General features: G+C 33.8%; 1 protein-coding gene across 1 annotated transcript; it reads left to right on the plus strand.

The window, feature by feature from the left end:
- Nucleotides 1–4,089: 4,089 nt before the first annotated feature.
- LOC115974004 (probable LRR receptor-like serine/threonine-protein kinase At3g47570) lies at nucleotides 4,090–7,742 on the plus strand. Its single transcript, XM_031094234.1, has 2 exons — nucleotides 4,090–6,754; nucleotides 7,083–7,742. The coding sequence occupies exons 1-2, from the start codon at nucleotides 4,099–4,101 to the stop codon at nucleotides 7,484–7,486; spliced, it is 3,060 nt and encodes a 1,019-aa protein (XP_030950094.1). The 5' UTR covers nucleotides 4,090–4,098; the 3' UTR covers nucleotides 7,487–7,742.
- The last annotated feature ends 3,333 nt before the right edge of the window (nucleotides 7,743–11,075 follow it).

Genomic DNA, 11,075 nt, shown 5'->3' on the forward strand with positions numbered 1-11,075 from the left:
TAATTAATATTTTTAAGTGATGAATGACAGTTGTTATGTTATTTCTATATAAAAATATAGGAGAATTGGTGATTTTTTTTCGTACAAGCCAAATGCAGGAAATATTTTCCATAATTTTTCTTTAGAAAACAATTAGCAAACATTGAAAAACAAGTACTTTTCTCTGAAAATGTTTTTAGCTGAAAAAAAAATCAACAAAAAACAGTTTATGCTAAACAACGAAGCCTTGGGCAGAATTTGGCCCACATGTTATAACGAAGCAAACAGCAATGAGATTTTAAAAACATTAATCCACTAAAGCATAAAACACTAATTTTTTCTTCATAAAACGGTGTATATATATTCACTTCCTTTTCTCTTATAATACACCCAAAAAAAAAATCATAGAATCCTTCCATCTCTCTTATACTGACCCATTTTTATTACTTTCTTCTCCTCTCATTTCTCTTTGTTCTAAACATATCACAAGTCTTCAACAGGAGATAGAGAGAAACCAATGAAATGACCTAGATTTTATTACAAAAGCAGCGGAAGTCTCTATTTGAATAATAAATATTTTCACAATTACATAGTCATATAATATGTATATTAGAGATGACAAATCTTAATTACAGGTATTTAGAAGCAGTATATTTGTTCCTCAAAAAAAGAAGCAGTACATTAATTATGTTCTTCAATTAAATTCAACTATTGGTTTGCTTAATTATAAGAAAAATTTTGTTAATAAAAATATAAAACACTTTTTATTAATAATTAGTATTGACATCTGACATTCAAAATATGTATCAGGGAACAATGGCTTTTCAGGTTCACAGCCCGGTGGACGAGATCTCCTTGAACTATATTTATCTCAGTTCACACCATCAACCATCTTGACACCCAATCAACATCAAAGATGACACACTAAATGGGTTAGGAAATTCATCATTAATAAAGAAATGAAATTCAAGGAGAACAAGTTTTAGGCTTATTTAATTTTTCCTTTGCCTTTAGTGTTGGTGATCTTGCTTCTTTTTTTTTTTCTTTTTTTCTTTTTTTCTTTTTAACCCCCCCGTAATGTTTAGTTAATATACAGAACGGATCTACATTCCTATCATCTCTCTTTTTTCCCTTACCTTTTTGCTTTAGTTTTTTTTTTTTTTTTTGGCATTTAGCAGTACTGTTATTCTGTAAATAAATAAGATAAAAATATTCACTTTTTGGTTGTAATAAATATGGGACGGTTTCATTTTGCTTCTCACAAATTCAATGGTGTCAATTCATTAGATGAGTCGTTATCATGAAAGAGCCTGTTGCTTGGGATGAGATTGAAGGTCCGGTGAGGAAAAAATCAAGTGGCGGGCGGGTCAATTCACTAAAATAGACTGTTACTTCTACAGGGAAACTAAGTCAACTTATGTGGGAAACTGTTTACATATTAAAACTAGGAAAAGGTTTTGGCTACAAATCAGTTTCGAGTTATTTTTGCTCCAATTTATGATATAGCGATTAAATAGATCTATAATTTATGTATGATTTTAGCCACATGTTCTTTTCTAGTAAGTCATATAATTTGTATCAATAATACATATGAATAGTTATATAAATTGTCAGGTAATAGGTTAGACCGATTTGGAGTCAAATTTTGTCTAAACTATAGGATGAAAATGAAATTATGGGAATAAAAAACTTAACAAAATAAAATGTGAACAACTTTTCCAATAGTCCATTTAACTTGAGTGCCAATCGATTCCTTTGATGAAAGGGAGCTAATACAAATTTTATTATAAAAAGTTTATAACATCATTAATTTGTACTTATGTAATATCCTAACATCACTATTCCTTTGAGATATCAGAGTTCTAGAAGCAGAGTCATAGCCAATAGACTTGGGATTTAAATGTTGGAAGTCATCCACTAATTCTTGTGAATCGGAAAGCATGACACATGGCAATGTTTGCATAGTCTATTTTGTCAAAAAATTTTGTGTTGTTGATGTTATCATCAATGACAGCTAATTGAATCATCTGCTAAGTCTGTTGTCTCTTGGTTTATATTTTTCAATCGTGTAGTAAACTTGTTTGACATAGTTTTTTTTTTTAATTATAAAATAATTATTTAGTTTATTTTATTTATGTTCTATATTTATATTCAATCTATTTTTAAAAAACTTAATAAACCAATAAAAATAAACTATCCAAACGAACGCTAAACAGTCCTCCAGTTTATTTCTTTGAGGAAAAGAACTGGAATAGAAGAAAAGGTAATCCCATCTGTGGCTAGTGGGTTCACCAACTCCGGGTTGAGTGAGTGGGCAGGCATGTCAGTTTTAAGGATGATCAGGTGAGTTTCAGAAGTGATTTATTATTATTATTTTAGGTAAACAGAGGAATACATGGACTTCTTGATCTATTGAAAATTTGAAAGACCAATAAGTGTTAGTTGAGTTACAACATTATTTATAACAGTCTTTAACTATTAAATAAGTCACAATGGTAGAAATTTGTAATAATTTAAGATAAAAGAGAAAAAAAAAAATACAAGAATTTAGACGATTGGGCCTTGTGACTTACATCCACTGGATAAGAATTTAAGGCGTTACATTTTCTCATTTATTTTTCTTGATAATACATTATAATGAAATCTATATTTATAATGAAGATTGCGTACAAGAGTAAATGATAATATGATATTATGATGTACTATAAAATTAAGTATAGAAGGTAAAGTGTGTTGTAAAAGTAGTTACATAATATAGAATAAGTAGCTTTTTGATATTATAATAAAGATAAATGTACAAAATCAGATATAAATGTTCTTAATTTGGTCCTCAAAGGAAATTATATTTTTTATCAATTGCTCTAAAACAAGGCCTAGCTGATGAAACTCATCATCACTAGCTTGTTGTAAACACATTGAGACCATTGTAGGTGCCCTTTTTAACAATTTATGTAAGGACTACTTTGGTAGCAATTAAAGACCGCTAAGTACGTGTCACTTTCTCATAATGGGTCTCAATTGGCTACTCTACGTTTACGTGTTTCAATTGATTTCCATGCAACTGAAGAAATATTAAATATAAAGACCACCGAGTTCAACAATGTCGGTCCAAAAGATTTTCGTCAACATATTGGTGCCTTGGGCTTTTAGCATATTTATATGGATTATGGCATCTTTCCTTTCCACATATATGTAGTGTAAACAAGTTGACCAATTATTTTAGCAGGATCTTACCAAAAGAAAGAAACAAAACCTGTTGGTTAGAACTTATTGACCGGCATCTAATACTTAAGGCATTTGTTAATTAACAATTTTTGAAAATTTTAATATTATTTTATAACAGAAATATTAAAAAAATTATTATTTTTTTTTTTATAAAAATTTTCTTAAAATATTTCATAAACTAATGCCCTTTAACACATCTACTAATTTTGTCCTAAATTTAACTCTACTCGAAAAGTAGATAAGATCGTGTTTTAGATTTAACGTGGGTTTGGAGGTTACTCTTTGCAACTGTCATGCTTAGGTAATATTCCTTGCCAGGTGGGTTCGACAAACAATAAATTACTTTTTTTTTTTGGTTCCAAATATTGCTAATATAATTTATTGCAATTGATGCATATATATATATATATATATATATATATAACATTACTGTTCTCCAAAATCTTGCTAAGTAACAAGTAACAAGCTTCTGCTCTCTCTCAAATGGAAAGCTTTATTTATTTATAGAGCAAGCAGTAATGTACAACTTAGGATCCTACATCTTCCACCAGCATTTGTTGGCTATGGACTAATGAGGTTCCATGTAAAGCTGTGAAATGTTGATTGATCAAGAAGGATGCTTGTGAATTAATTTGCTCATATCATCAATTTACAACATAAATGGCTTTCAATCAAAGTACAAAAAGTATTCCCTAAGCTTTGACTTTTATTTTCAGTGTTCCAACGAGTATCTTTCATTGACCAAGTCATAGAACACTAAGTGAACAAGCTACGCAAAAAAGTCTTGAAGAGAACCCCACACATAAACAAAATCTCACTGGCCAACGCAAGTGGATTGCTATAAATACTCGTTTCTTTGTGTTACCTCTAACTCAAAACCAAAAACCAAGATTCATGGCTTCCCCTTCCCATCTAATGCTTCAGTCTACCTTATTATTTGTTCTTATATTTTTCAAATGCATATTTCTTGGAGTACAGTCTCAGTCTGGGACCTTAAGTATTGTTACAGATAAGGAAGCCTTGATCTCATTCAAGTCAGGAATAAGCCTAGAGGCTCCCAACCTTTTATCTTCTTGGGACCAAAACAACTCATCACCCTGCAATTGGACTGGAGTTGTGTGCAACAAGCCTGGCCAGAGAGTGGTTGGGCTTGATCTTTCAGGTTTTGCACTTAAAGGTTCCATTAGCCCTCATATTGGCAACCTCTCCTTCCTACGTTCCCTTCAACTTGGGCAAAACCAGTTCACAGGTATGCTACCTAATCAAATTGGCAATCTTTTCCGTTTGACAGTTCTTAACATGAGCTCCAACAGGCTAGAAGGTGTGCTACCCTCAAGTATAAGCCAATTGACTGAGCTCCGAGTCCTTGACTTGTCTATAAACAAGAATATCACAGGAAGAATTCCTGAGGAGCTTAGCAACTTGACAAAGCTAGAAGTTTTGAAGTTGGCAAGAAACTATCTTTATGGATCACTTCCACAAGCTATAGGTAACCTTTCCTCACTCACAAATTTAAACTTGGGCACCAACACTCTTAGTGGTGCTATACCTAGTGAATTAGGCCACCTTCAAAATTTGAAGGAACTTGATCTTACTATTAATAATTTTTCTAGCACCATTCCTCCATCAATATACAATATTTCCTCTCTAGTTTCTTTGGCCTTAGCTTCAAACAACCTATGGGGTGAAATTCCTGGGGATATTGGGATTAGACTACCAAATCTTTTAGTTTTCAACTTCTGCATTAATAAGTTCACAGGCAAAATTCCATGGTCTATACACAATCTAACAAACATAAAGGTCATACGCATGGCAGACAACCTTCTAGAAGGGACAGTACCACCAGGCCTAGGAAATCTACCATTTCTTGAAATGTACAATATTGGTTTTAATAAGATTGTCAGTGATGACGGTCTTAGTTTCATTACTTCTTTGAAAAATAGCACTCATCTCAGCTTCCTTGCAATTGATGGCAACCATTTTGAGGGTGTGATTCCAGAATCAATAGGCAATCTTTCTAAGGCTCTCTCAAAGTTGTACATGGGAGGAAATAGCTTTAATGGTAACATACCCAACTCCATTAGTCATCTTAGTGGCCTGGCTTTGTTAAATTTGAGCTACAATTCACTTTCTGGTGGAATCCCACCTGAAATAGGCCATTTAAAGGAACTGCAAATATTGGGTTTGGCAGGAAATCAATTATCTGGTAGAATTCCAAATTCCCTAGGTAATCTCCAAAAGTTAAACGAAATTGATTTATCAGGGAATAGGTTGGTGGGCAATATACCACCTACTTTTGGGAACTTTCAGAAACTTCTTTCCATGGACTTATCCAACAACAAGTTTAATGGGAACCTAACTAGAGAATTTTTCAATCTCCCAAGTTTGAGCACTATTTTGAACCTGTCAAAGAACCTTCTAAGTGGACCTTTTCCTGAAGAAGTTTCTCTTCTAAAAAATGTTGTTACCATTGACCTTTCTAACAACCTTTTTTTTGGTAATATCTCCGATTCAATCGGAGAGTGTAGGAGCTTGGAGAAATTATTTTTAGCCAGAAACTTACTTTCAGGTCCTATTCCTAGTACTTTAGAAGAAGTGAAAGGCCTTGACACTCTAGATCTCTCTTCCAACCAACTTTCTGGCTCCATTCCTGTTGAACTAGAAAAGCTACAAGTCCTTCAGTCCTTGAACCTATCTTTCAATAATTTGGAAGGAGTAGTTCCCACAGGTGGAGTTTTTGGAAATTCCTCTATAGTCCATTTGGAAGGAAACCCAAAGCTTTGTTTGCATTTGGCATGTGTCAAAACTCAAAGCAATGGAAGAAAGGTAGCAAAACATGTTGTTATTACCAGTATCCTGGTATCATTTGCCCTATGCTTTATACTTGGCTCACTGTTCTACTTAAAGAGAAGTAAAGCAAAGATTACAAGTACTTCTGAATTGGTTAAAGGACAACATCAAATGGTCTCATACAATGACCTTCGTCAAGCAACTGGAAACTTCAACCAAGAAAACTTTCTTGGAAATGGGAGTTTTGGGTCTGTATATAAAGGCAATCTAAGGCAAGGAATTGTGGCAGTTAAGGTCCTTGACACTGAGAGGACGAGTTCTTGGAAGAGTTTTCTTGCAGAGTGTGAAGCTCTGAGGAATGTTAGGCACCGGAATCTTGTTAGACTGATCACATCATGCTCTAGCATAGACTTCAAGAACATGAAATTTCTCGCTCTGGTTTATGAATATCTGAGTAATGGCAGCTTAGAGGACTGGATCAATGGTAAGAGGAAGAATGCAAATGGGGATGCGTTGAATGTTGTGGCGAGATTGAATGTGGCCATTGATGTTGCCTGTGCATTAGATTACTTGCACCATGACTGTGAAGTTCCAGTGGTGCATTGTGATTTGAAGCCCAGCAACATTCTTTTGGGTGAAGACATGACTGCCAAGGTTGGAGACTTTGGGCTAGCAAGGTTGCTGATGCAAAGAACAGACATTGAACATTCTATTAGCCGTACAAATGTTCTAAAGGGTTCCATAGGATACATACCTCCAGGTTAGTACTACTACAAAATTATAAAGATATTTTTTCATAAAAGAATTCAATAAAAATCAAGTCCCATTTTGAGTATTCTATTTTATACTTCACCAATTGCACCATGCTTAATATATATATATATATATATATATAAATAAAGTAGTTAATTGTTGATGAAGTATAAAGTGGAATATAAAAAAACCTTCTTTTTTTCTTTTCTTTTTAATCTTAAGTCCTAACAATATGAAGAGATCATGATAGAATAAAAATCTCATGTCTCACTTATATGTAACTTTAGGTGTGTTTTTAAAGTTTTTATTAACATACTGAATTGAATATAATGTAGAGTACGGCATGGGGGAGAAACCATCAACTGCTGGAGATGTATACAGCTTTGGTGTAATGCTGCTAGAGCTCTTTACCGGGAAAAGACCAACACATGAGAGCTTCATTGGAGACCTAAACCTAATCAAATGGGTGCAATCAGCTTTCCCTGCCAACATAATGCAAGTACTCGACCCAGAGATGCTACAACTTATGAGCAGCCTTTATCATAATGACCAACCCATAAGCCCTGATGTTCAACATGGTTGCCTGATCACAATCCTCGGGGTAGGGTTATCTTGCACAGTTGAATCTTCTGATGCTCGCATTAGCATGAGGAGTGCTCTCCAAAATTTGAAGTCTGCAAGAGACACCCTTTTTAAACCAGCTCCCATTGAGAATACCGAATCGAATGATATCTGTTAGAACTAAGTTCATGATGAGTATGTATGTGTCACGTTCTTGAGTACCGTATGCTAAATTCTAGAGTTTATCAAAAATAAGCAAAATTCTAGATCTTTGTATTCTCTATAATTTTCTTTATCTTTAGCAGGGTTGTCATTGTTAGAAATTATCAAAATATACTTTGTCTTTCACTTCATGTGTGAATCTTTTGTAAAGAAATCACACATCTCTATGATTTGATGATGAGTCGTCTGTTGAAATAAAGAAAACCGTTGATACCGGGACAAATATATTTTCTTTATCTCTTGTTCCTATGTTTTTGTCCTCTCGGCCGTCTCTTTCTCTCACATTAATAATACCAACAACAACAACAAAATTGATGAGTTTTCTGTGTGGATGAAGGATGTTCCACCACAAGTTACTGATGTACTTTTAGCCAATTTTGACTGATTTCAATTAATTCAATTCTAATGTTGGTTTCTCAAAAAAAAAAAAAAAAATTCTTGCCATTTAGATTAATTTGCAACCGGGACAAATTTGATTGGCTGTGGCCAAAAAGGTTTTATTGAGAATTTTTTAGTTTTGGGATTTGGAGGATATCGATGATTAAAATGGTGAGTTTTTCTTTTATTTGTGTTTATGTGTGTTATCTTTTGGAGGGTTTTTTTTTTTTTTGGGAGGGTTGTTATTAGGTAGTAATTGTTTAGGGCGATATTTATCTTACACTCTGTGTTTTACACACACACTATGATTTATAACTGAAAATGTAATTTATAAACCACGGTCACGGTGTATGTCTATGTAAAAAAAAGTTTTTTCCTTTTTAAAATAAGTTTAAAATAAAACTATTTGGCGAAATATTTTTCCAAATTATATTGTTAACAAAAATAGCCATTTGTGTTCACCAACTCCGGATTGAGTGTGTGGGTAGGCAAAAAAGTGGACCTGTTTCAACCACATGTTATGCCAAACAACGAAACCTTAGGCAGATTTTGGACCACATGTTATAACGAAGCAAACAACAATGAGATTTTAAAAACATTAATCCACTAAAGCATAAAACACTAATTTTTTCTTCATAAAACTACGTGTATATATATATATATATATATATATATATTCACTTCCATTTCTCTTATAATAGACCCAAAAAAAAACAAAATCATAGAATCCTTCCATCTCTCTTATACTGACCCATTGTTAATTTTTTATTACTTTCTTCTCCTCTCATTTCTCTTTGTTCTAAACATATCACAAGTCTTAAACAAGAATTAGAAAGAAACCAATGAAATGACCAAGATTTTATTACAAAAGCAGCAGAAGTCTCTATTTGAATAATAAATATTTTCACAATTACATAGTCATATAATATGTGTAATGACTCAATTCGTAACGACCCCAAAGTGATATTGGGTTCGTACGTTAAGGGCCCAAACAATATAATTTGTAGAGCGTGTGTTTGAAAGGTTAGGCTTTAGTCACCGTACGGTGGATAGTCGTGGTGTTCATACAAAATTAAATCATGTTCGCTCGAGGAGTCTTTCTCCTTGAGTCGATCTGGGAGGCTCTGGTTCTTGGCCTTTTTTCCCAGCCCCTTTCCTGGACTGCTTATTTTTCCTTTTATAGTAGCTTTCACTCCCCTCCCAACGTCCACGTGTAGGTTTAACTTTCCAGGACTGATACTTGTCCTATCAGCCCATACCCAGAGTGATTGGGGGTGGTTGTAAAAGCTGAAAAGCATTGCTCTGTTTAACGCAGAGTATTTAATGGCAGTAATGGTAGCCTTTCTTTTGTCCTTTGTCGCCATATTGTCCAGGGCTCCTTTATCTATCGATGCAGATGTGTTCGACTCTTCCCAAAACTGTTCCTATGTCGTTCTTGTCATTTCTTTTAGGAATGCCTTGGGGATGCCGAGGACAGAATCATCCTCAGCTATATATCAAAGCTACTTGGACTTTCATTGTGTGTCCTCGGCAATTCCTCTCCTCGCCTCGGGCCTTGGGCCCTGATGTAAAGTGGGTCAGGGCCACAAATTCTCTGGCCCCACAATATGTATATTAGAGATGACAAATCTTAATTACAGGTATTTAGAAACAGTATCTTAATTATGTCCTTCAATTAAATTAAACTATATTGATCTACTTAATTATAAGAACATTTTTGTAAGTAAAGCACTTTTTATTAATAATCAGTATTGACACTTTTTATTAATGATTAGTATTGTTCTTCAAGGTGCGCAATGGAGTGACCATCACTACTTGTGAAGTGTGGCGAGACAATGACAGGAGTTCAAGTTTTCAGGAGAGAGATTCACACATATATACATTTAAATTAGAATAGAGTAGAATTTCTATCTTACATAAAAAATAAAAAATAAAGTATTGACATCTGACATTCAAAGTATGTATTAGGGAACAACTTTTCAAGTTCACAGCCCGGTGGACGAGATCTCCTTGAACTATATTTGTCTCAATTCACACCGCATCAACCATCTTGACACCCAATCAACATCAAAGATGACACACTAAATGGGCTAGGAAATTCATCATTAATAAATAAATGAAATTCAAGAAGGAGAAGAAGTGTTAAGCTTATTTAATTTTACCTTTGCCTTAATTTTGGTGTTGGTGATCTTGCTTTTTTCCTTGTTTCCTTTTTCTTTTCTTTTCTTTTTTTTTTTTTTTTGACCCTATAATGTTCAGTTAACATATAGATCCTCATTTTTTTTTCCTGACTTTTTTTTTTTTTGGGCATTTAGCAGTGCTGTTATTCTGCTAATAAATAAAATAAAAACATTCACCTTTTTGTCGTAATAAATATGAGACGGTCTCATTTTGCTTCTCACAAATTCAATGGTGTCAATTCATAAGATGAGTCGTTATCATGAAAGAGCATGTTGCTTGGGATAAGGTTGAAGGGTGTAAAGTGGCGGGCGGATCAAGGTAAGAGATGAAATGGGAATTCAATGGTGTTAATCCACTAAAATAGACTGTTACTTTTTGTGGGAGTGACCATAGGGAAAACGTGGGAACTTGTTTACATGTTAAAAGTTAAAACTGGGAAAACGTTTTGGTTGCAAATTAGTTTGGAGCCACTTTTTGTCCAATTTATGATGTGGCCATTGAATAGATCCAACCATCAATGTATGGTTCTAGTCACGTGTTTTTTCAATATAATTTTATAAATTATTACTTAATAAAGATGAAAATATAATAACTTCAAACTTATTTAGAATCAAATTTTGTCTAAATTGCAGGATGGAAATGAAATTGTGGGAATTAGAAACTTAACCAAATACGCTAGGTGAGTATATTTCTCTCTAGGGAGAGACTTTTCTTCTCACACTCTGGGTGATGACTAGTTAATTCTCAATGTCTGTCTACAATTTTGTTAGAGTTCAGTGGGGTCTATTTAGTGTTTTCCTATTCACATGATGGATTCAGATTTTATAGACAAATTGCAAAGTATAACCTTAATGGAGGAGGAGGAGGGAGAAGTCATTAAGGTTGGGGTTACATAGAGGGAAAGGATGTTGGAAGAATGTTCCCTCAATTTGTTGGGGAGATTTCTCACAACATGAGCTTTCAACCAGCGTGCGGCCAAGGCTTTG

Source organism: Quercus lobata, chromosome 2 (assembly GCF_001633185.2).
Source record: "Quercus lobata isolate SW786 chromosome 2, ValleyOak3.0 Primary Assembly, whole genome shotgun sequence".
Taxonomy (NCBI): Eukaryota; Viridiplantae; Streptophyta; class Magnoliopsida; order Fagales; family Fagaceae; genus Quercus; species Quercus lobata.